This window comes from Eupeodes corollae, chromosome 3 (genome assembly GCF_945859685.1).
Source record: "Eupeodes corollae chromosome 3, idEupCoro1.1, whole genome shotgun sequence".
NCBI lineage: Eukaryota > Metazoa > Arthropoda > Insecta > Diptera > Syrphidae > Eupeodes > Eupeodes corollae.
In genome coordinates, this window is record NC_079149.1 from 45,637,203 (window position 1) to 45,663,371 (window position 26,169).

At 35.0% G+C, this 26,169-nt stretch overlaps 5 protein-coding genes across 6 annotated transcripts; 3 read left to right on the top strand and 2 right to left on the bottom strand.

Moving 5' to 3' along the window:
• Positions 1–4,119: 4,119 nt before the first annotated feature.
• Positions 4,120–12,156, bottom strand: LOC129949237 (presequence protease, mitochondrial). Of its 2 annotated transcripts, none has more exons than XM_056060565.1 (3): positions 12,030–12,156; positions 11,163–11,729; positions 4,120–6,802 (listed from the first exon to the last, which is right to left on the bottom strand). In XM_056060565.1, exons 2-3 carry the CDS (start codon positions 11,717–11,719, stop codon positions 4,276–4,278), a joined length of 3,084 nt encoding a protein of 1,027 aa, XP_055916540.1. In that variant the 5' UTR covers positions 11,720–11,729; positions 12,030–12,156; the 3' UTR covers positions 4,120–4,275. The 2 variants fall into 2 exon arrangements, with proteins under 2 accessions (XP_055916540.1, XP_055916539.1); XM_056060564.1 differs by having other exon boundaries at positions 11,930–12,069.
• Positions 12,157–13,336: 1,180 nt separating this feature from the next.
• LOC129950300 (ARL14 effector protein) lies at positions 13,337–13,980 on the top strand. Its single transcript, XM_056062196.1, has one exon. It carries the CDS (start codon positions 13,497–13,499, stop codon positions 13,899–13,901), a length of 405 nt encoding a protein of 134 aa, XP_055918171.1. The 5' UTR covers positions 13,337–13,496; the 3' UTR covers positions 13,902–13,980.
• A 4,017-nt stretch (positions 13,981–17,997) lies between these two features.
• Positions 17,998–21,216, top strand: LOC129950448 (mismatch repair endonuclease PMS2). The gene is made up of 8 exons (XM_056062387.1): positions 17,998–18,210; positions 18,290–18,449; positions 18,506–18,649; positions 18,707–19,254; positions 19,318–19,933; positions 20,000–20,680; positions 20,743–20,993; positions 21,070–21,216. The coding sequence occupies exons 1-8, from the start codon at positions 18,100–18,102 to the stop codon at positions 21,214–21,216; spliced, it is 2,658 nt and encodes an 885-aa protein (XP_055918362.1). The 5' UTR covers positions 17,998–18,099.
• LOC129951073 (glutamate-rich WD repeat-containing protein 1) lies at positions 21,209–22,772 on the bottom strand. The gene is made up of 2 exons (XM_056063082.1): positions 21,956–22,772; positions 21,209–21,899 (listed from the first exon to the last, which is right to left on the bottom strand). Exons 1-2 carry the CDS (start codon positions 22,687–22,689, stop codon positions 21,260–21,262), a joined length of 1,374 nt encoding a protein of 457 aa, XP_055919057.1. The 5' UTR covers positions 22,690–22,772; the 3' UTR covers positions 21,209–21,259.
• Positions 22,773–24,430: 1,658 nt separating this feature from the next.
• On the top strand, positions 24,431–25,845 carry LOC129951074 (uncharacterized). Its single transcript, XM_056063083.1, has one exon. The coding sequence runs from the start codon at positions 24,485–24,487 to the stop codon at positions 25,793–25,795; it is 1,311 nt and encodes a 436-aa protein (XP_055919058.1). The 5' UTR covers positions 24,431–24,484; the 3' UTR covers positions 25,796–25,845.
• The last annotated feature ends 324 nt before the right edge of the window (positions 25,846–26,169 follow it).

Here is a 26,169-nt window from a genome sequence, read left to right on the forward strand (position 1 = left end):
TGAATAAAGTGGTGATCTATGAAGCAAATGTAAATCTTTACCTGACCAATAACGCATATTTTGCAAATTGACGAACTTAAAAAAATATACTTAAAGTTTTGCTCAATGACTCCGAATTTCAGTGGAAATTTTGTATGCTTTGCAGAAGTTGCTCTTTCGTGAAATTTACCATTATGAAAATGTTGAGTTTATTTAATTTCAATGACAGTTCTATCGAACTGTGAAAAAACGCGTCCAAAAATTAAATTCAAAGTTGTTAAGTCCCTATTGTAAAACCCCATAGAAGGATTTAGAACAAAATTAGGACCTATGAAATACAAATTAATATTATACCAAAAATCAGTACAAATGTTAACTTAATTAATGTCAATGTTAAGGGTATAATGTAAAAATTATCGGAGCAAAATATTAAACGTTGTATTAAAATGTTAAAGATATGTTTAACAATTTAGTAAGCTTAGAAGATGATCTGCCTAATTTTTAACACTCATAAAGTTAAAATCACAAAATGGTTATTTTAACTTTTAGAAATTTGTTAGATCTGTATGACATCTGTACAATTAATGATAAAAGAGTAGTGTGGAATGGTCTGGAATGGTCCAGCCTGCAGTTGGGAATTCCAATTAATAGGCTCATTTAATTTTGATTTCCATAGTAATTTTAGATTTCCTCAAAAAATTTATTTTTCTTCGTGGCCCAAGAAACCCAATTGATAGAACTGTCAAATTCCCAGCAAAAATGTTTGGGGTAAATCAGCCGAAATATCCAGATCTGCAGATTTGATCTTAAATCAAAATATTTATTTTGTGCAAAAGTAGGTAGAATTTGTCTTTTAGTCGATCTAGATTAAATATAAATTGATTTATTTTACCAATCCATAAGTTTATTTGCTTTGTTTATTTTAACGAATTGTCACTATTTAGACATGTTCGGATAAAAGGTCCCAAAAATTCTTAGTTAGAGCCTAGATAGCATCAGTTCACATTTATTTAAAATATAGGTTTTTTGGCGCGGGTAAATTTTCGTGCTCAATGGTGACCATTTTGTTTTGGTGACATCTGTCAAATCTTTTGTTTATTATTGAATTGTTTATGCCCAATCATCATGGAAAATTACACGATGGCCCTTCACAGTCGACTCTTCAACGTTTTTTGAACAACTTTGAGACGACCGGTTCAGTAAACAAACATAAAACACCTGTACGTTCAAGGAACGCAAGATCGGTGGAGAACATTGCCACGGTCCGTTAAAGTGTACAGCAGAACCAGAGGCAGTCTATTCCTCGCCTTTCGTAGAATTCAACTTGGCCAATTTTGCGTCGTTAAACCAAAAATGTTCTATCAGTTCTCAGATTTTGGGCAAGTGGCTGCAACAGCCGGTTCGAATAAATTTCAGCCCAGGGGGGCCAATTCGCAATTGTTGACCATTTTAGGGCCGATGTCACTATAACACGCCGAATATTTTCTTCCAAGGCGTCAATAGCCTCGGGCTTATCTGCGTAGACAAGTGTAATAAAACGCGTGTTTCATCCATGGAGGTTAATCAAAGAAAAATTATATAATTTATTAACTTTTAGATTATAAGATGGTGGTTGACTTCAGCGCCACATATGTATGTATATGTATATGTAAAATATTGTAACTTCAATAACAAGCAACGTCACATAACCTAACAAAAAATAGTGTTAAATTGCACGATCTTGGAGGCTTACGACGCTTACCAAAAGATGTTTATAATAATTTGATAAGTCAAGGTAACGAACCATTATTTTAGTAAAAATATTTCCCGTTGTTCAGGAGTAAGTCTATTCATTATGAAATAGCAAGTAAAACCAAACTGTACATAAATCAAGTGACAGCTGTCAAAACAACCAACTCCAAAAAAGTATTATCTGATTCATAACCACACATTAAAAAAAAACATTCGTTATAAATTAATTATCCTGTAACCAAAATCAAATAGTCCGCTTTTTTAACATCTTTTCCTTACCAGAGGTTTGGATAATATTTTGTAGGCTTTTACATCGATGTCACAATACATTCCCCACACACTTTCATACCTCATATTAAAAAATTAACAAAATTTATTTGTACTCTTAAACAATTCGAATATCTGAATTTATTCATAATAAATATATTAATATTTACAAACAAATAAAGCAGTTCTAAAATTGAAGTTGGGTTATAACTTTTGTGCAATCAGAACATATCCACGAGGAGAGAGTAATTCATCCATAATTTTTTCAAATTTCACTGATATTTTGATATTAGCTTCCGCAGCTTGCTCTTCCATAAAACACAATCTATCATACAAAACAACGTTTTCACATAGTTCCTATTTAAAAAGAAAAATAAATTATTTCGATACTCAATGCCAAAGCATGTACATTAGGCGTTAAGGTAGCTAATTACCTGTATTGTAGTCTGCAAGCATGTCAATCCCTCTGCTAGTTTTGAACCTTCAGGATACCTTTCGATAAGTTCTTTAAAACGATGTTCATGCTCTTTCGTCCAATCTATCAGTTTTGAGTTTCTTTTCGAATGCAATTCATAAATACTCGTTAACTCTTCGAAGCTTAATTTGCATATCATTTTGTTTCTCCTTGTTTTGACAACAATTTCATCATCGTTTATAATTGCTTCAGCAATCCCTCGAAAAAACATGTTCTCAGCGTGAGTGTTGTGTTCTTTTCCAGTAACTTGCATCCACCTTGCAGATGTTTGTTGGCATGCCAATCTTAAAAAAGGTCTATTAAAACCGCTAAAAAACTTGTTCTTTGTTTTAGATGCCTTCAAAACATTGCTGAGAGGAAAATTTTTGAATTCGCAATCGTTCGTTTCCGTCTTTGTTTCTAATTTATGATAGCAACATGGCATAATAATGAGTTTTCGAACATTTTCCATTTCAAAAAATATCCTCATAGAATTGATTGTTAAATCGGCACAAGAATGAAGTCCGATTATAGCCAATCGAGGCTTTTTAATTCCAGGAAGAAGAATGTCAACTTCGTGTGCAATAAAATCTTTCGACTCTTCGGTTATAAAGTGTTCTTTATATACAACATCATTCTTTGAAGAAGGATAGGTTGCTTCTTGCCTCGCTCTAGACGAATGCACCCTTGCAGCATCGGATTCAATGCCAATTATTTTATAGGCGTTTTCTTTGTGCAAAATCTCACTTAGATAACCCAATCCCGATCCAAAATCTATAAGGATATCAATATCGTTGGAACATATGTTTTTTATGAGACAAGATAATCTTGAAATTTCATGCTGTTTTTTCCGGCTCATTTTTTTGAACTTGTAATCGCTTTCCGGGAAAGATGTTTTTGCTTTTTTAGGTATGAGATAATTAAGTTCTTTTAAAAATTCATTAAGGCTGGAATGCTCAGTTTTTAACTGACGGTTTGGAAATGTGTTAAGGGCGTCATTGCTAATTGTAGTAAAATATGTTGTCCATTCTAGAGGGAATTTGTCTAATACATTATTTCGAATAAAGCAGGTGTTGGATGTTTCGTATATCCAACAGTATTTTGACAAAAATTCCAAACATCGGTCGAAGTATTCTTGAGAATTTGTGAAACCACAAGGAAGTGCCATTATCTGAAAATCAAACTAGAAAACAACAAATTGTGGAAAAGGATTCAATAAATGTTGTTATGGTGTTTTGCGAAATGAATGAATGGGAGTATTTAAAATGTCTACCTTACTTATAATATATTTGGGTACGAATCGCGTAGGACAACGATCGTTTGATAATATGAAGGTCGTTTTCTATCATTTTTTCAGTGAGACAGAGTAGTAGGGCTAGATTCTGTAATAAACGAAACAAAAACGATATTTGCCATTCTGTATCGCATTTCGTTTTTGTGTCTTTTTTCGTTTTTCAAAATATTGGCATTCAACTTTTAAAGGCTTCGAACCAGCGACCAATTATTTATTTCCTTACATTTTTCAACCAACTGCGAAACATAACAACTCTGAAATTGGCCTCTGGTGCGATTCCTTCACAAAAATCACCTTAGCTAATTCCTCTACTGTCAAATTTATCGGTGTTTTTCTCTTGTATTTTATTTTAGTCAAAGAGATAAAACTTAGAATACAAAATTAAACAACAAAATTTGTATTTGTTTTTTTTTTTTATTATATTTTTTAGATATTTCAACGTCAACATGTAAATTAAATTGATGCAATCTATAATTAAAACTCTAAAATTATTTTAGGCATTCGTTCACAGTAATACATTTATTATTATTTTATCGGACACATACATAATCTACAAAATAGTCTTCCACTGGTCACAGTCCTTATCCACTAGATCTTTGTTTTCGGGGCCTAGAATGCACTTTCCATAGTGCTGTGGTTTGTCCTTGAAATACTTTTCGACAACACCATTTAATTCGGCCAACGTCACGTTCAACATACGCTGTCTATATTTTTGGAATAGCTCCTGTGAAACACCGTACAGGAAGAAATCAACTCCCACATTGCCAGGTGCTGTTGGTGAATCCAGTTGCTGAAGAACACCCAATTTAGCTTCGAAGAGCGTCTGCTCTGTGATTTCCTTTTGGCTTTCCTTAAGCCATTTATAGGTATTATCGAAAGCTTCGAAAGTTTTTGTTGAATTTGGATCCCGATAACTGTAGAAACTGAATATACCATCCGAGCCAAGCTTGGCGCCGGCACCATAAGCTCCATTCTGTTCTCTTACTACTGGCAGCAAATACTTGGCAGAAATCAATTTCGCGAGTATTCTCAAAGCAGGATGATCCCGATGAATGTACGGAACCGTAAACATGGACTTAGCACAATAATTGACGGGAATATTCATAACAAAGTGCTGACAGGAGGGCGACAGAAGATTGACTTTGTTTTCTGTCTTTGAGCTCGGATTTTTGGGTAGTTTTTTCAAGAATTCTTCATAATTCGTGAGTAGTTTTGGCAAATTCTCATCGGACGTGTTTATGGCAACGCGCATTGTTTGTGCATTAAAAAGTTTATGTCCTAACGTAACTAATTTAACTTGAATCTCTTCGGGTGTGTAGTCCTTGAGCAGCTTCTTCATCAACTCGATATGCTCCAAACCAGCAAGTTCTGACTTTAATTTTGCCGAGTCAGTAACCAAACCGCTACAGCTTTGCATAGCATAAAGATGGCCAGAGCTTGCAATACCAACCGATATACTAGACATATAATTCTCGATGAGCATATTCAGGCGATCGACGTCGTCCATTTTGAAGTTGCACAACAACTCGTGTACGAGATCAAACATACCTTGGGAATTGTAGTCGAGAGCGTGAGTAGTCATCAAAACTCCAAGGTCGTACGATTTGCTGTCATAGATGTTCTCAGCAAAATGAAGTTTAAAATTAATTCCGGATGTCTTCGATGTCACAATCTTATCAAAAACTCTGAAATCGTATTTTTTTGTGCCCATGTCATCAATTACATTGCAGAAAAATGGAATAAGCGTAATTTCTTCGCGAGTAAGGTTTGCAGAATCAAAAAAGCATTTAAAGTATGAAATTTCGTTGGTGTGGAGAGTGCAAATTTGTGTTGGCACGTCTTGGACTTTAATAACGTTCATCGGATAGAGTTTGGGTGGAGTTTTAACATCGGTCAGGTCCAAGCAAGGTAAAACATCGACATTAGGGGGAGCTTTTTGTGATTCCTCCAGGCGTAGTCCATTTTGAAAGATTGTATTCCGGTCTTCAGCAGTCAGATTTATTTGTTTGTATTTGAGCATAGCCAACTCTGCTTGTCGGAAATTGGTTTCGTAGAGGTCATCTGGTGACATAGTAAGAGTGAGCCTGTGAGTATTGTTGATGAAGTAATGTTCTACTTTTTTCTGTAAGTACTGAGGATCTTGTCGTAGGTTTTCGCGGAATGTTTGCATCATCTTACTAACTCTTAAGGTTTCCACAATGTCACCTTCATGATTCCACAGGGGTGTAGAATTGAAAAGAAGTCCCAGACCGAATTGTGGGCTTTGGTGTCTCAATGAAAGTTCAATGTTGTGCAAAATACTCTCTATGTGATCGCTTTCGAAGCCATTTTGAACAATATTTCTGATTGTATCATCAAATATTTCCTGCACACGGCAAAAGTCCTCAACTTTCAAATCTTGCAGCCCCACACAAAAGAAGGTGTCTTTGATTTGTGGATCATAACCTGTCGTCTGATTGTAACCACCTGAGAAGTTAGGTTCAATTAGGCTCTTATAGAATGGAGAATTGGGTCCTCTGACCATCAGTTCTGACAAAACGTACAAAACAAAGGTCTCATTGATGTCCGTAACGTCCGACATAAGCAGAGCTATAGAAATTTGGTTTTGTTTCTCAAACGATGCACCCATATTATCGAGTCGACTAGAAATGTGCACATTTCTTGGTTTATGCCATCGTCGTTGATTCGGTATTCGACTATAGGAATTATCAATCGCTTCGTATTTTGATAGATATTCATTATTTATGTAGTTGAGTGTTTTATCTATATTAAAGTTTCCATAACAATAGATTCGCGAATTACTTGGATGGTAGTATTTTTTATGGAAAGCTACTAAATCTTCGTGGGTGAGTTTTGGTATTTCCAAGGGATTACCGCCAGACACATAGCCGTAAGTGTGGTCCGGGAGAAGATTGTTAAGTAAATTTTGGCCAAAAATAGAAGAGTTCTCGGAGAATGCACCTTTCATTTCATTGTAAACAACTCCCTTGATGACTAAGTCTGAATTTCTATCCTTAAGATTTGCATGTTCGAGGCGCCATCCTTCTTGGAGGAAATCTAAATATTCCAGGTTTGGCCTATAATTATACAAACAATTTTTATTCATCAATTGAGGATGTTTTATTTAAAATAAATATAAAAATAAGAAAGACGATAAATGATTAAATTTGGTGGGCCAACCAGGATCTCTATGGGACCTAAAAATGTATGCCCATCCGTATGGCTACTGTTAGAACTTAAAGCAAGAGAACAACTCTTAGAAGATTTCTCAGTTTCTCATAAGTGCAGTGCTCGTTAAAAAAAAAATTATGAATGCACAGTGCGCAGCCGTGCCATAAGATCTGTCATAAGACTTCAAGACGTTATCTTTTTTTCTAAACTTTTAATTTAATAAGTTATTAATTTAGTAGGAATTTGAATTGCAATACTTGCCTTACTTAAGTAGGAATTTTGAAAAATTGTCTTGTTTTAAAAAATCACTGGCAACGGATGTTCGTATATGATTTGCACGCTTATGAAGCAAGCCGAAACGAATACAACTTAAAGTCTTTTGGAATAGTAAGTTATGTTGTTTATTTAACTTTATCCATACACTAAATTGTTTCTTATATTTTTATGATTTGATTCAGTTCTTATAGAATTATTAATAACTTAACAAATGTGTTATTATTACTTTAAACAAAAAGGTTCTACAATGACTTTTGTCGTCTGTCACAATTAATAAAATTTTTTCTAAAAACTTCCCTAGATTTATAATTATTTTTAAGGCAAAAATATAGTTAAGATACGTTTCAAGTTCTAGTTATTAAATTTATTTTTAAGTTGTTGGCAATAATTCAGTGCAAGTTGTAAGTATTTGATAATGCAGTTCCAATCCTTTATTCCATTTAAGAAATCTATTATAGTATTCATATCAAGTGTTCCACATCTTCCAGCTTGAGGCTATTTTCCCAACTCCTAGACCAGAAAATCTTCTTTTCAATTATCAGCACTGAGAACTCTTCCCACATAGTACATATGACATCTCATCGTGTATTCAAAGACAGGACTGGCAATTAAGGTTCAAGACATAGTTAGGCGACACAGTTGGCACACCCAGTACTTTTTTGTAGAAGTTATTGTGCTCCATAACCATAACCGAGAATAACCCTGGTAACCACGTTGAAGAGATCGATCTTAAGAGTTTATTTGAGATCTTTATTAGTGATAAACCTATTTTACGTAAAATTTAAGCTCTGTCTAGCTTGTTTAGATCGTTCTTTAAAGTAGTCTAAGGCTTATTTATATACCAAGTTAGGAAGTTATTCATATACCAAGGTACTTGTATTTGCTAACAACTTCAATGGTTGTTCCGTTACAATTTTCTTGTTGGCTAAGTCTACCACCTTTTTTCTAGATACCATCGCTTTCGATTTCTCCAGGTTTATAACAAGATTCCACCGTTGACAGTATTCTGACATCTTATTTATCATGCCTTGTTGCATGTCTGGCTTATCAGCTATTACTACAATGTCATCCGCATACATTAGCAATCGAATTTGCATTCCATTCAACGAAATACCCCCTCCTATGAACTCATGGATATCATTTATATAGAGTGCGAAAAATAATGGACTCAGCAAGCAACCTTGTTCAACACCCATCGTTGTTTCAAACCAGTCTGACAATTGTCCCCATCCCATACCGCAGCTGTTGTTTTATCGTACATCTCTTATAATTCAGATGAGTTTCTCAGAAATCCCTAAGATTTGCAGTTTGTATAAAAGTGCTCTTCGGTCGATATAGTCAAACGCCGCTTTAAGGTCAATGAAGAAACAGTAAACTTTCTTGTTGTCATTCATTTGATTGAATAGTTTAGCTAATATATTTATTGCTGATTGTGAGGCTTTGGTAAGGAACTCGTATGGTACTCGGTCTTGACCTGGCGCTTTATTCCTTTTTGTATTTTGAAGAAATCACGTTGACCGTGATGGGGTTGTCGAGAAGAGGGACAGCAAGATTTTGAGGCATGCTTTCGATATGCACTGGAGGCATGCGTGGGTTGAGTAGCACCAAGAAATATTCTAATATTCTATTCTGCATTTCTATTCAAAGCATTTCCTTTGACAAATACAGTTGTTTTCAGCTCTTTTGCAAAACTCCAGCAGTCCTTAGACGTCTTCGCCTCTTTCAGTTTTGCGCCAATCGATTTGTAGTACTCTTTTTTTGTGTTTTTACAAAGATTCTTGTAAGTTTTATTTGTTTGAAGATAAATTTCTTTAATACTTTGTGACGCACTTTTTTTCAGTTTTTTACCAATAGAAGGACTTTTTTCTTGCTTTTTTCGCACTTTTCATTATACCATTTCTTCTTACCTTCTACTCTTTCTGCGTGTCGTTGGTGTCCTGCCACTGATTTTATGACATCAATGATGTTTTTAGCAGTCTACTCTTCTCGGTCTTGTAATGCAGCAATGGCCTCATGAAACTTTTCCCTGTATAAATCCTCGGACTGATCATTACATACAAGTTTGGGTAGTAACTTGAGCTCTGCAACTTTTAGTCCTGCTCCAAAACAAGTTCGATTGGCATATGATCCTATTTTATCTGAGCCTCTACCTTTAAAGTTTCTATATGCGGTAGCATATTATAGTTTGTAATACAAAGATCAATTGTTGAAGAGCCATTTGAGTCAATGTAGGTGGAATTTCCATCCGCATCATTCTGGATACGTAAGTTTAGAACAACCATCCCAAAATCCTCACAAATTTCTAATATCCTCCCTTTGCTGTTTGTTACCTTGTCCCTTGATTTCCTTTCTATTGACAATTGGCTGTTACGTGCATCGCTTTCATGTGAGATTTTTTGGTTTTCTCCTACTCTGGCGTTGAAATAGAGAGATCATGTCCAAAGAATAGGATATTTTCATCAAATCTATGGCTCTACAGATTACTTGCTAACATTTCGATTCTAAATAATTATTTTGAAAAGATGAAAAGAACTTATATTGTGGCACGTGGGAAATGAGCATAAAATAATTTTTATTTCGAATTTAAAGAATTTTGCATTTGAAGAACTTTATAGCAAAGGGAAATTGTTTTGCTTTTTGAACTGTGTTCTAAACATCCCCCCACAAATCTGCGTTTGGGGTTAAGGTCGAGGGATTAAGCGGGCCACTCCATAACGGATAACTTCTCAAACTATGGTTTTGTCTTTTTCGACGTATGCTTTGGGTCATAGTCTTGTTGGTATACCCAAACGAACGGCATTTCCATTTTCATATACTCGGTTGCATCCCTTATACCCCCCATGGAATAGACCCGAACCCTTAATATGAAAAGCAAGCCCATATTATAATTTTTACTCCACCTGTTTTATAGTGTACCGTGGATAGTATGCTGTATTTTAGCATCTTCTCACATTCTCGACGACCCTTGGACACAAAAAGAAAGACTTTGCTTTAATCGCTTCGCAGAACATTCATCCATTTCTTGTTTGCCCAATCTCTATGCGCTTTAACAAACTCCAACTCTTTGCCACATGCTTTTTCGTCAAGCTTGGTACCGTGGACTTCGGGCTGTTAACTTCGCTTATAAAAGACGTCTTCGTATTGTGACAGCGCTGACAGACAGTTGAAGTCTATTTCTTATTTTCCTAGAGCCTATGTTCTGTTCTGTTTTGCTAAGTGAACAATTTTGCTGTCAGTTTTTTCAGTAGTCATCCTTTTTGGGCCTCACGTTTTCGGTTTATTTTGCCATTTTAAGGCGTTAATGACCATTTTTGCTGAGCAGCCTAGGATATCTTGAATATTTTGGTAGGTTTTTTTTTCTCCAAACTCAGTTTTCGAATTTCTTCGGTGCAGTGTCTTGACCGTCCGATTGTTTATTTTTGAGCTAATATTTATTAATTTTTTATATGCTAGCATGTTACAAATACTTAAAAATTTTTATAGTAAAATATTTATAAAACAAAAAACTGCTATTTTTATGAACACTCTATATCCAGAGAGTTTGAGATAATGGGTGTTTACCGGGAAAAGTAGAGTATAACTTCAAGCTAAGAGCCTTTAATATAAAAACGAAAGACTGTAAGATGCAAGTAAGATCTTAATTTTTTTGTAAGAATTTTTGTTCTTTAAATAATTGACAATCTAATAAATGTGACCAGCACCGCTATTTTTATGAACACAACTTTATATTCGTTACAGAACTTCACATTAAATCAGATCTCTAGTCTAAAATCCTAATGACATCAATAACGCACTACTGACACTACTTCTAGTGGTAAATAAGAAGAAAAAATATAGTTTTAAAAACTGTTTGCAAAAAGTTAAGAAAACATTCAATGCATGAGCTTCATTTTAAACTTTTCATAATTTTGTGCAAATAGATTTGATATTTGTAATTAAAATGTTTCTTATTAGATTTATAGAACTACATTAGCCCAATAAGACACTCACCTGAAAACCGCATCCAAATAGATTCGTTGCAAATTCCTAAAATCGATTTCGTTCATTGATGAAAAGGGGTACATTGTGTAGTCGGGTCCGGTCATTGCATTCATAAAAGTAGCCACCGATCGATTGAGCATCTTAAAGAACGGATCACGAACTGGATACTTTTGTGAACCACACAAAACACTGTGTTCCAGAATATGTGGCAGACCAGTCGAGTCAAAAGGAGTTGTCCTAAAGTTCACCGAAAACACATTATTCGAATCGTTGCGATTCAAATACCACAACTCCGTTCCGGATTTGTTGTGCTTGAATGTATAACTCTGAATACCAAACTCTGGTATGCTTTCGGCGCGAATACATTTGAAATCCTCATATTCCTTTCCCGGTGAGTATTGCCGGTCGACCAAATTGATAATTTCGGGTCCGGAATTTGTTGTCGTACTCTTGACCCGTGGTTGGCCATCTTGGGCTACATTGGTCGAAGAGAGCCTTAAATTGCTTGATATTCGCGTTTTTGCATAACGCAGCTTGTGGACGTGCTGCAGCACACGCGTAATCATTTTTGAATCACTAGGCAATAAGAAAAATAGCACCAAAATAATATACACTTTATTATTTAAATGACACAATATATTTTTCTTTTTAAATAATTAATATTGAATAGATATACCGATTGGAATTGCATGTGGTTATGAGAGAATTAGATCATTTATGAACAAATCTAAGATTTTGTCCCAACACGATGTGTGTAAATTTTGAGAGGAACTTACCAGATGGAGTTGTATTTTATGTAATTAATTTTAATGAAATGATTCGATGATTATGATATTTTTTGGTGATTTTTGAAATCGAAATGTGAAAAGTCCTTACCGAAAAATTCCGAACAACTGTCAGAAAAATATGCGCAATATAAGAAATGGGTTAGTTTGATTTTATAACAAATGTGGTCGATATTGTACTAGAAGGTTCCCTTTCACACGAGGGTACTCAGTTATCCATTTTTTTTTTGTTTATTGGAAGAAGTCAAAAGGAACTAGTTGGTTTTCTTATTTTTTTTTCGTTTATTTACAGTAATCTTCTTTTATTAATTCAAAGAAATAAAAAACAAAAACGAATACAATTTTTGATTAGAAGAAAATACAGACATTAAAAACCAGAAGTACTTTTTAACATAAGCTAATGGTTGTTTATTTTATTGCTAAAAAGGTAAGAAAAATTGGAAATTGACAAAATTGCATTGTAATCTGAATTTTTGATATGTGTATCACTCCATTTTCAGCAATGGTATAATTTTATTTGTCAAATGTCAAAGACGACACCTTAAAAGTGACAACTGCCCAAAGTGACTATTGAGAATCTATAAAATCCGTTATTAGTATAAATTTAGGTACAAACATTTTCTTGTTATTTGTTTTACTTTTTAAACTGTTTTTATATTGGTTTTTCATTTTGTACTTTCGTGGTATTTTGAACTTGATTTCACAGTTTATTAGTTTTTATTTGATAAATATGTGCAAATAAATAATAACTATAGTAATTTTAGAGCGAGGAAACATTTATTTCTATTTTAAATTAATTTTCAAAGTTTACTTTTTTGCATACAAAACACATAAAAATGGCTGATTTTGACATTTCCCTATTTTTTGGTCAGTGTTGCTATCCTTGCTTTTTTTTGCTGAAGTTTTTTTTTGGTTTTAGTGCTCAAATGCAAAAAGTACTTTGCATATACCCAAACTCGTACCCACCCCAAATCCTATAGTGATCCCAAGAAGGAGGAGTTATCGTACTATCAATTAAAAAAAATGTGTTTTAGGCTCAACAAATGAAATACAAACAAAATATTGTTAAGTCCGAAAAAGAAAATATTTTGTTCTATAACTTAAAGCTGTTTCCTCGCCTTAATATTTAGAACATGTTCTATTAAGACCCCTACCTAACTGTACAAAAAAAAACAGAAGGAAATTCGTGCTACGGTAATGGAAAGTTGCTTCAAATAAATTTTTAAGTTTATCGTTCAATTTCCTTTGACATTTCTCTGCTCTATAGAAAAAAGTTATGAATTTTGATAATTCGCCTGTCTGGTTTGTCAGTACTAGATTAACTTGTGTTAAACAAAATGTCCTTGAACGCACCCATTACATACACTTTTGTTTTGAACTGTACAATGTAGTTTGTTTTGTTCGGAACTACACTTACTTGACACTTGACATTTTCACCAATAATTTGTATTTATTTATTTGTACAAAATTGTTTCTGTAACAAAATAAAGTTCTTTTAATTATTTTAAACACCATCAAAAGTTAACAAAACAGCCTGACTATTAGTTCCCACTTTAATATGCCGTACGAGGAAGATCAGGATTACATGGAGGGGTCTAGAAGATCTCTTCGGGAGCGTAAGAAAAGATCCCATACGGAAAGGAAGCTGCGAGGCAAATCAGATGAACTGAAATTTCTGGAACACTTCGATCCAATTAAGTCCAATCGAGAAAAACGTAAACTTCGTCGCAAACCTGGAGCTACATCAACCAAAAACAGCTTGTACGACGAATATGGACGAGTTAAGCACAATAAATTGGATGTTTGTGATTGCATGGATGAAGACTGTTTAGGATGCTGGTTCGAGTGTGAGAATTGTATGGGAACCAAATGCGGATTACAATGTAGAGTCAACAGAAAGTTCTATTATGACTGTATTACATTCGATGGAAAGGATGCCACAATCAAAAATAAAAGTTTCTGAAGATAAATTATGTATAACTTAGTATGTAGTACCATGTAGATGTATTAATAAAAATGAAATAAATGTATTTTGATTCTAATCGGTTGTAAATATTTATTCTGTTTTTGATAGCAAATTTCTTGGTGGGCCTCGGAAAAAGGCGAATTTCTTCTACTTAAAGAAGTAAATTGGTTGCATATATATTGAGAATGGAAAACAAACAGTATTTGTCCAGCCTGTCTTTAAGAAATTAAATATCCTTTAATTAATCCTACTTCCCATCTTTCCAAGAGCCTAACCGAAACGAATTGATAGGTCCTAATTCTCCGGCAGTATGGCCTTCGTAGCAGCAGATCCACTAGTTTCTGATTGCACTCGATTTTTCAAATCGTTTGATAGAGTATAAGCTTTATAAAATAAATATGTGCTTTTGATATTGATGAAATTCTTCTTTATTGAAATAGAAGTTTTCAAACAGTTCAACACAATATGAGTCATAGATAGATTAATTCTTTATTATAAAAAAAATGTTTTACAAATTTCATTTCTTAAGAATAAGAGCATGGCTTTTTTGCCGTCTGCCTGAATAATACGAGTCATTTTAAATGGTTTCAAGTCCAAACCTTACAAAATATATATTGGTGTTAATCATTGCTCCGTTTTGCCTCCGAATCTCTTACTTTTATTCTTAAACGATATCTTGTCTTCAACTTCTAATCCTTAGAGGAAATATATTATTCTTTGGGTTTTCTGTGTTTGCATGAATATCCTTTTTTTCTAATTACCATGTATAAACTTGATAAGGGTATTAAAGGGTGTCCCAAGATGAAACCGAGATTTAAATTTTCCGCCATTTATGCAGTAAAGTGTTGACAACAAAAAAAAGTCGACAGATGATTGTTTAGGGTAACCAAAAATGAAGCATTACACAATATAACAGTGTGTCTTCATTATTAAAATATTTCAAAATTAATGCAGTTCCAAAATTTCAAACAAATATGATGCATAATTTCACCATAATGATTCTAAAAAGCCACATGTGTCATTATTTGGTGTGAATTTCGGGCTGCAGGCATAACTGGAAAACATTACCTATTACTGGTGATATATATCACGATTCAATACAAAAATACCATACAAACTAAAAACTGAGTTTCAATTCAAATCTTGCGTTTATTAAGGGACACCCTTTAATACCCCTTTAGTGCGCGCAAATAAAAAAAAAGATGTGTTCAAATTGTTGAGACTGGGTGAGATTTCAAAGTCGGTTTATGTGTAGTATGAGAAGTAAAGTTATTAAATTAAATTTTAAAAACTCCTAAAGCCTAGTACATACTTCCTCGTGAAGTGAACGTTCGCCAGTGGAGAAAGTGAACTTTTGACATTGCTCACTGGTACACACTTGTGAGTACACGTTGTGAACATTTGACTTCAGCTTCACCAACAGTTCCCGTACATTTTGCACGTGAATTGAACGTGAACGAAAACTCTCCACTTTGTTCTCCACTCAGCTTCACGAGCAAGTTCACGGGTGAACCAAAAACTGAAATTTGTATGGGTTCACGAGATGGTTCACAAGTATGTACTAGGCTTAAAGCCTAGTACATACTTCCTCGTGAAGTGAACGTTCGCCAGTGGAGAAAGTGAACTTTTGACATTGCTCACTGGTACACACTTGTGAGTACACGTTGTAAAATGCGGAAACCAAATGTCAAAGCTTCACCAACAGTTCCCGTACATTTTGCACGTGAATTGCCTGTGAACGAAAACTCTCCACTTTGTTCTCCACTCAGCTTCACGAGCAAGTTCACGGGTGAACCAAAAACTGAAATTTGTATGGGTTCACGAGATGGTTCACAAGTATGTACTAGGCTTAAAGCCTAGTACATACTTCCTCGTGAAGTGAACGTTCGCCAGTGGAGAAAGTGAACTTTTGACATTGCTCACTGGTACACACTTGTGAATACACGTTGTGAACATGAACAAACCAAATGTCAAAGCTTCACCAACAGTTCCCGTACATTTTGCACGTGAATTGCCCGTGAACGAAAACTCTCCACTTTGTTCTCCACTCAGCTTCACGAGCACGTTCACGGGTGAACCAAAAACTGAAATTTGTATGGGTTCACGAGATGGTTCACAAGTATGTACTAGGCTTAAGTGGGAAGAGAAATGGTGTTGAAGGCCTTGCTATATATAGGTATCTTCAAAACATTAAGCAAAAAATAAAAACCATCAATTTTCTATTTTTTTAGTTAATTTTATAAAAAGAACTTTCCTAATAAGAGAATGTTTCAATTTTTGTATTTTTCTAAGATTTCTAAGACGGTTTGGCAGAGCATTCTATCATTTCTCATCTAAATTACCTTTGCAATTCTTTTCATCCATTTTGAATTGTTTGACATACAATTTTTGAGAAATTGAATCATACAAATTCTGTTCTCAGATTACTTACAACAAAAGTAAGAAATTTGTATGAGAAATTTCAGAGTGGTTTTTCGTCATTTTGACTGTAGTAGAAATGGCAAAGCATCGGAATCTGAAATCGCTGTGTACAAAATTAAATAAAGAGATTCAATTTTGACGAACCACCTCTTATAGGTTTTTCACACCAAACCCAAAACCGTTCACACCGAACATTTACACGTTTTCATTTGACATTTAAATTTGTTTAACACCGACAGTCAAATTTTGTATTGATGAAAAAATTTGTGAGTAAAAAGTTTTTTCTTGTCTTTTCAAATTATTTGTGAAAATAAGATGAATTCTAACCAATTCAAATTGATTTTAACGTAACACTAGCTCGTCTCGAAGAAGAGTTTCAACTGAAGTTCTGGGGACGGGTGGAATGGGCTCACGACATGAATCAACAAGAACTACAAGCTCGCTTGGCTGCAGCTATCCTCTTAGTTAACTTCAACCAGTCCAAACAATTCCCTAAGGAGAAGCTAATTGTGTAGAAAATATATCATAGAATTAACAACAATCAAAACTGTTGCAATAAAAATTAATTTTATTTAAAACATTTTCTTCTTCTTTCACAACAAATTCTATCCAAAATACTGCCTTCAGAATCACCATATATTGTGGACGTCCGAGCAACTTATAGGTGGGTTTTGAGAAGATTCTGAACGATTTCGTGTAGGTCCTTATGGCCGGAGCAGACAAGGTCAATTTCTAGTTCCATATTCGTACCAAAAACCAACTCATTCAAAGCGATCACTGAAGCTTTTATGATGGGCTGCAATTTCGATAGTCCACTGCCAGGGCGATAGTCCACTGTTGTGGTTTTATTTTCTGGAAATATGATTGCCACATTGTGGAATGTTTTGGCGCACCAGAGATTTAATTTCATACTTATTCTCCTCCTCAAATGAACTTATCGTCTTTATCATTTCTCCCAAATCCTTATGATTGAACGGAGTTACCGGAAACTGTTTCTTCAGATAGTAAGCGAAATCGTCGAACATATTTGTGGCAACGAGTTCAAAGACGCATCCCTTGGAAACGTCATTACGAACTATGAGCAAGTCTTCCTTGTCCTTGGGGTCGTCACGCCAGTAGCCATAGTGAATTCCGGCTTAACAAAGAGCATTTGAAACTCTGAAGGATCATAAAAGAAATAGTCACCGGGCTTTTATTCTCCACGTTTTGTCGTTGCCACGCAGCTGCCCCAAAGTTTTCTTTTTTTTTCTCTTCCATATTCTGTAAATAAAAAAGGAATAATTCTTATTTTGTAAGGAAATTGTATAAATAACATTACTTACCTAGACCAAATTTATTTCAAAATGAAATATTTGTTTTGACAGCAGTCATCAGCTGTTTTGTAAACATTAATTTCAGCGCTGAATGTTTCGAAAGGTTCGATTGTTTAATTCAACTAATTTTTGAGAGGTTTTATATAAAACTTGTGGTTTACGAAAACTTATGGCTAATCAAAAATGTATGACAAAACTTGAGTTTTCGATGTAGGTTTTCGGCGAAAACCGATAATTTTGCGAATTTGGACTTGGTGTGAAAAGCCTATTAAGTCTTAAAAAAAACTTTAAACAAACACACCCAAACAAAAACCGCCTTTCCGGATGTCTGTCTTCAGCTGTCAGTTCGTTTTGTTTTTGTTTATTAAAAAGTTAAATTTTGTTTGTTACACACCGCAACAGTATTTTTTTTTTTGTTTTTAAATAGTAATTGTCCAAAAATTTGAATTTGTTAAGTTAAAATGACTGACAATGGTATTACAATGCATGATGAACCTGAAGTCACAACAAAAGCATCAAAACCAATCAAAGCAATTTTAAAGGACACTGTTCATCAGCTATGTTCTGGACAGGTATGTTCAAAAGAATTCCTTACAATCCTGGTATATTCCATTTCCAATAGGAAACCAACCTACAAACTTAACTTTTTAGGTTGTCCTAAGCCTGGCTGTTGCTGTAAAGGAATTAGTTGAGAATTCAATAGATGCTGGGGCGACTGTCGTTGAGATTAAACTTCATAACCAAGGACTTGAATCTGTGGATGTTGTAGATAATGGATGCGGTGTTGAGGAATCTAACATTGAAGCTATGAGTAAGAGGAATTTTGAAATTGCAATAATGATTAACTTAAAAACATTTCTGTCATAGCTGCAAAATATCACACATCAAAATTGCAGGAGTTTGTCGATTTACAAGGTGTTGAAACGTTTGGGTTTCGCGGGGAAGCTCTAAGTTCGCTTTGCTCTCTCTCAGATATGACCATTGTCACAAGACATGGCTCATCGGATGTAGGTAAGTAACCAATCATATCCAAGACCCTTTTAAGAAGACTATCATCTTTTCCCCAAGGACTACGCGTCGAACTCGATCATAATGGAAAAATTAAGAAGAAAACTCCTTGCGCCAGACAAGTGGGCACAACGGTAACTCTCAGTAATTTATTTTCAACTCTTCCCGTTCGAAAGCGCGAATTCACCCGAAACATAAAAAAAGAATTCTCAAAAATGTGTCAAATTCTTCAAGGCTATTGTCTTGTCACTAAAGGCGTTCGCATAATATGCACGAATTTCAATGAAAAAGGATCGAAATCAGCTATTCTGGCAACTCATGGTTCTCAAAACTATCTCGAAAATATCCAAGCTGTCTTCGGAACAAAGCAAGTTTCCGATCTGGTCATATTAAAGTCGCCTTTCGAAGAAGAGCTTACCATGGACAATCTTGCTGATCTTAATGAAACCGATTCAAGTTTTCAAATAACCGAAGACGATATCAAGCAAATAAATGCCAAACAATTCGAATTAGAAGGTTTCATATCGAGTTGTGAGCACGGCAAAGGCAGGGGCTCCAAAGATAGACAGTATTTTTTCGTCAATTCAAGACCGTGTGAGCCACAAAATGTAAGTAAAGGTAGATTCATAATTCGTACACCATAAAAACTAATTCGTACATATATTTAAAAGATTGCTAAAGTGGTAAATCAAATCTATCATCGGTTCAATCTTCAACAATTTCCATTCGTCTTTCTCAATGTTATAACCGAACGATCGCAGGTCGATGTTAATTTAACTCCAGACAAGCGTCAGTTGCTTGTGAATAATGAAAAGATTCTCTTGTTAGCAATTAAAAAAGCTCTGCTCAACACATTTGGCAATATACCATCAACCTACAAAATGAAAAACACCACAATCGATAACCTGTTTAAATTCAAATCGATTGAAAGTCCCGCTAATAATGGAGAAACCGTCCCAGGCAGTATAAATGAATATGATAGTGGAAATGAAGAAAAAGTCTCACCCGATAAACCGTCCTTCCTTCAAGTTTTGTCGCAATGGAAAGCAACCGGTGATATAATTGGGCCATTAAAAAACAAAGGATCTAAAAGGAAACCTGTAGACGAAATTGCAGTGAGAACAGCTAAGATGAAAAAAATCCAGCAGTATCTTACGAAAAATGATTCTAATAAGCATCAGCAGCAACATGACAATTCGGTAGCAAGTTACAAATCTGATTCTGACTCTGACAAGGAATGTGATGTGAGCATTTTCGATGGCAAAAAGTTGAAAAAAGAATCTGAAGGTAAGTTCCTTAGGCTTGAAAAAAGAAAACCCCGACAAAATAAAACACACCCTTTTATAATTTCAGAGTTCGACATGTTGCTGAAAAGCAATATGCCAGACGAACAAAATGAAACAATTGAGAAAATTGAATGCAAAACAATATCCGTCCCAAATGTTAACTTCTTTGAACCTAAACCAAATTCCAACAGCTCAGATGAAGAAGAAGATGTAAAAAAGGAAGAAACAGAAGACTTCATAGAAGTGAACCAAACTAAAACCTACGTACTTGATGACAGTGAGGATGAAAGTCTTGAAAAGTCCTTTATTACTTGTTCTAAGATTCAAACATCAATCGACGAAATAAGAGCAGCTGTGAAGCTGGAAACCGAATCAGAATTGGAAATCGCACAGACTAAATTAAATCGATTAAAATTCAAAAGTGCCATAGATCCAAGTCAAAATAAATCTGCTGAAGAGGAACTACAACTTGAAATCTCCAAAGAAATGTTCTCCAAAATGGATATTGTAGGTCAATTCAATTTGGGTTTCATATTGGTGCGACTTGGTTCGGACTTATTAATTGTCGATCAACATGCATCCGATGAGAAGTACAACTTTGAGCAACTACAAGAAACGACTGTATTGCAATATCAGAAGCTTGCAGTTCCACAGAAGCTAGAATTGACTGCCGACAATGAAATGGTGCTCATTGATAATTTGGATGTGTTTGAAAAGAATGGTTTTAAGTTTCAAATTGATGAAGATGGTACTTACCTTTTTTTGCTCAATTTTCACCAGTCCTTTAGTTACTTAAAAATCTTATTTAAGGTCCAGCAACAAAACGGGTTAAACTTCTCGGGAAGCCTTATAGTAAAAAGTGGGAATTCGGCAAAGATGATATTGATGAATTGATATTTATGCTTAAGGACGCACCAAAAGGTACATTGTGCCGACCGTCTCGAATAAGAGCTATGTTTGCATCGCAGGCATGCAGAAAATCTGTCATGATCGGAACGGCCTTAAAACAATCCAAAATGCGATCATTGATTAACCATATGGGAGAAATCGAGCAACCGTGGGTAAGCTTTGTTCTGAGAGATGTCTTATAGTTCCACAAAAAAAAATATATTTACCTATAACTGAAACTTTTTTCAGAACTGCCCTCATGGAAGACCTACAATGCGCCATCTGATAAACACTGATATGCTTCTAGAGGCCGAGGAAAAAGATGATGATGAAGATGACGACAATGTGAGTGAAAATTCAGATATGTCCGAAAGGTCAAAAAATTCCAATTTTTAAAAAATACCTCTTTTTGTTTATTTATAATATTAAAAAAAAAGTTTCAAACACTTATCGTTCTAAATATATTGAATCCACTATGTGCAGTCGATAAGATAACTCCAGGTAATTGAGGATGCCAATGAAGTTCCTTGATTTCTTTTTGGCCTTGATGTATAAAAAGTAGCTGTGGAGGAAGCTTGCTAATTTCATCATCGTTTTTAGACTCTTCTGTACCCTGATCTTGATCTTTTTCAACAGCCAAATCCCAAAGAGCGATTTGATCATCGTCACCTCCTGATGCAAGAACTGTGGCATCTTTGGGATTCCATTCAAGAGTCGTAATATGATCGGTGTGGTGTTTAAAAGTAGCAATCGGTTTTTTCGTTTGGAATTGTCTCAAGTCCCATATGTGGAGGAACCCATCGTCACCGCCACTAGCAATAAACGGTTCTGTGCGATTCCATGAAATTACATTTATATCGCTCTCATGAGCATTCTCACATGTGAGCATACAAGCTTTTTGAGGAGCAGCACGGCAATCCCATATTCTGATAGTTTTGTCAACAGAGCACGATGCCAGCACACTCTTTTCGTTGGGACTCCACTGCAAGTCCTCTACAGATTCTACATGGCCGACCAGTGGACGTTGGTCAACTTTCCACGATCCTCCTTCCAAAGGCGACCAAATGTGTATGTCACGCCTTGAATTCAAATAAGAATTTAAATCTACTTCATCTTTAGAATGCATCATACTTACTTGCAATCGCCAGTTGCCAAAACTCCCTGCGCCACAGGGCTCCAATCCATAGCGAATCCTTCTTGCTGATGACCGGTGAAGGTAAACACCGGTTTGATGCCTGCATTAGACAGTTCTTGTTCATATTGTTTTAGCAGCTGATCATCTTCGACGGCTTGCAATTGTTTTGTTAGATCCCAAATATTAACTCTTCCGAGTTCACTCCATGAAGCAGCAAAAACACTATTTCCAAGCTTACTTGCTCTCACCCTATTCACACATCCTTGGTGTTTGATTAGTGCACAAGTCATTTGCGGCTTTTTAGCTACCTCGTTGCCTAGGTCTTCATCTTCGGAGTCATCCAATTCTTCATCTTCTTTCTCATCTTCCTCTTCATCGTCCTCCTGAGTTTTGTGGAGATTGTTCATTTTCATGACAATTAGATTGTTGACATGGGTACGCGAAGCTTGAGTTCCAGCGACCATATAGGCTGTAAGCGGGTATTTTTCTCGAGATTCGCCTAATTCATCGGGAATGATATCGAAACTGAGGCATGGAGCACCAGTGGAGGCTTGGTGCAACATTACATACGCTGATTCATCACACACTAGCTCTTCGCCTTCTTCAAGAGTTTTACCCGGTAAGTAGACCTCTTTGGGCTTCTTTGCTGCTTCTTCATCTTCGCTTCCTTCGTTGTCCATTTCCTCATCGCCATCGTCAGGCTCAACAATATCCATTTCCAATTCGTTTTCCATTTCTTTTAGATAAAATTTAAGTTCGCAAAAAATACAACTTTTCAAAAGAAATTCAAAAATTATTTGTCAAGTTGACGTCTGAGAGAAAACACGTGTTTTCAAAGAAAAGGAGTGTTCAAAGTTGAGGGCTCTTCTCAACGGAAATATGTTCGTTCAGATTGTGGATACTAGAGATATTGTTCTGAAAGTGTCGTATGTAAAAGAATTTATTCATATATGAAGTGCGTTTTCAGCATTTTAACATGCTGATAGACATTTTATTTTATTCTTTTCTATAGCCAAATGTAGAAAAAATAACCAGGCGATTTTCCATTACCGCAGCACGATTTTCCTTCTGATTTTTTTGTAAAGTAAGGTATTAGTCTCAATAGAACATGCTTTAAATAGTAAGGCGAGGAAACACCTTTAAGTAATAGAAAAAAATATATTCCTTTTCGGACTTAACCCTACTTTTTTATTTATTTTTTTGATTCTAAAACAAGTATTTTTTAACTGATAGCATGGCGTAATAACAGCTAGGATTTGGAATCGGTGCGAGTTTGGGTATATGCAAAGTACTTTTTGCATTTGAGCACTAAAATCAAAGAAATCAACAACAAAAAAGTAAGTTTGGCAACCGTTTGGCAACGTAGTACCCATGGAATGATGGTTTGTGCGTTGGACTGTCATGCAAGGGGTCTTGGGTTCAATCCCTGCCTGTGCCACCTTAATTTTCGCGGGTACTGCCTCTTGCGAGGAATTGACAAATCCTTCAATAGTAATTCTTGTCATGGAAAAGTGCTTTCTCAAAGTAGCCGTTAGGATTCGGCCTAAAATTGTAGGTCCCTTCCATTCCTTACAACAGTACTCGCACACAAGAATGGTTGAGAGTTGTAAAACACTAGTCCCTGGTTCACAACGGACTGTTGCGCCACCCAATTTAATTTTAATGGCAACACTAAAAAAAAAAAAAAACAGGGAAGAAATGTCAAAATCAATCATTTTTGTGTGTAAAAACTAAACTTTGAAAATTAATTTAAAATAGAAATAAATGTTTTTGTCGCTCTAAAATTGCTAAAGTTATTATTTATTTCCCCATATGTATCAAATAAAAAAGCCGCCAGTTGAAATTCGTGCTGCGGTAATGGAAAGTTGAGCCAAATAGCCAAAACTTTGATTTTTATCTTGTTTTTCATATTACATTTAATTTTTCGTGCCAGCCGATTCCTTTTTCTGTTCCAAAAAAATAAAATGGCCTTTTTGACAAATAACGACATATTTTTTTATATAAAATCTGCAGTATTATCATCGAGCTGTTTTCCTTAATGCATTCTTATAATTTCTTCTTTCCTTTTTGTCATTGATCTAAGATCAAAATAAGACAACCCATGATGTATAAACTATAGCCCGGCTAATTTAACTCTTTTGTCCGTACGGGCAAAAATGGACATCGGTTGTTCTTTTTATGCACATAATTACATCGATATCAGAATCCGATGAGTAGTATGCGGAGTCATGAGTCATTGTCCTTTCTACCATAATATGATTTTTTAAATTTTATTTTACCGATCAGAGAGTTCTGATTAATATTCGTCAAATCATATTTGATATGCTCAAGCTCTGCCCAAAGTTAAAAACGAAAACCGCTTGGTGTATACAAAAATCGCCCATCTTGAACTTCAATAATGTACAGTTTCCAATCTCAAAGATAGAGGCTCTGCTATTTTTAAATTGTCAGTTTTGTATTTCAAAAAAGTTGTTGGGTAAACAAATAAAATTTATTTATAATTATTCAAAGTTAGATTTAATTTAAAAAATGCCAGAAGTAAAACTAAAACTTCTTTCGGGAGGTACAATCATTTTGGCAGATTGTGTGGGATATGAAAGTGAGTTGTTTGTCCCAGCAATTATAAATAATCGCATTGTCCTCCAAAATGCTGTGGTATCGAGAGACTGCCGCCCTTGGAATTCCATTGAATCTGGAAAAACCTTAGTTAAAAACAATTCAAGTACTAATTATGTAAAGAAATTATCCATTAATCGACAAGTACCACTCGCCAATAGTACACCAACCCCAGCTGTGAAGACTTGCAAGGAGAGCATAAGCATCACTGTGAATTCAAATCCAAACTATACTAGAAAGCCCACTTTGCTATATAACTCATCTGAAATGAAGTTTCCTTCAGAACTGACTATTGAACCTTTGTATAAATCCCAAAATACAAAACTTCCTAATAAAATAGCAAGAGTAACACCCACAGCATTCACAAACTTGCCACAATCTGCTGAATTCACTCGCAGCATGATGAATAGATTGCCTACACCTGATATTGTTCGGCGAGCTCCGATACAATGTCAAAACGACACAATTCCTCTGCCTGAACATCCGCAAATAACAGGACTTAAAATTGTACGCTTGCATAGAGTCAACACTCCAAACACACCTAAAAATCTCGCAAAGATCGTGAGATCCAAGACACCTTTGGCAAACTCTGCTAGTCCACGAGTTCTAAGAAATTTAACAAATCTCTCCAGTTTTGGAAGTCCGCCAACCATGAGTAGAACAAAGGAAATAAATTCGTTTGACTGTGCGACACCAAATCAATCATTTCTTGCAAACAAAATTAAAACTCCCGATACTACAACGAAATGGCGAAAATGTATAACACCTAAAAGAACATATATTCGTCATAGCAATGGGCAAAAGCCCATAAACAAAACTATCAAACTAGAACCTCTGCAGACAACAAAAAATGGAAAGTTCGTAGAGAGCTATAGACTGCCTACTAAGATCAAAAACCCAATTATTATTAAGCGACGTAAATTAATCATAGATAACGATGTTAAAATAACTCCTCGCAAATTCAAAAAACAACTTACAAATACCGAGGATTTGAATCGAAGTAAAAAATTCAACCTACCAAAAAGTCGAAGACATTATCATATCTCACACATGACTGCGTTTGATTTACTAACAAATTCAGGTTTTCATCCAAGAATCGGGAATCAACTGAATACGCTATTTCGTCAAGGTTGTGTGAACAAACATGCCGAAACAATTCTTAAATATAAGCAACTAACTAATGACTTACCTTTATTAAGGGTATGCAAGTACAATTCAATGTAAAGCTATTATTTGTAATAACTTAATTTGAAAAAATAAAACATATCGTTAAAAATAAAAATACTTTTATTTACCAACTTAGAAAAATAGTTTATTTTTTGTACATTCTGCACAAAGTTAGGTCTGGAAAAAATATTGAAGACAACTTCACCCCAGAAACACTTTGACTTGCCTCTGTATTCGATCACGTACTTTAATTACTTTTTGTTTTTTTTTTTCACATTCGAAATCATAGGATTTGGTCTTGCAACTCGATTGTTGTAACCGGCCTTGAAGCAATTTCCTTAGCGTCATGGGATGAACTTTTTTCCCAAGTTCTTATTTATTTTATACTAAAATACATGAATCTTCTAAGACAGATTGATACAACGAACAAA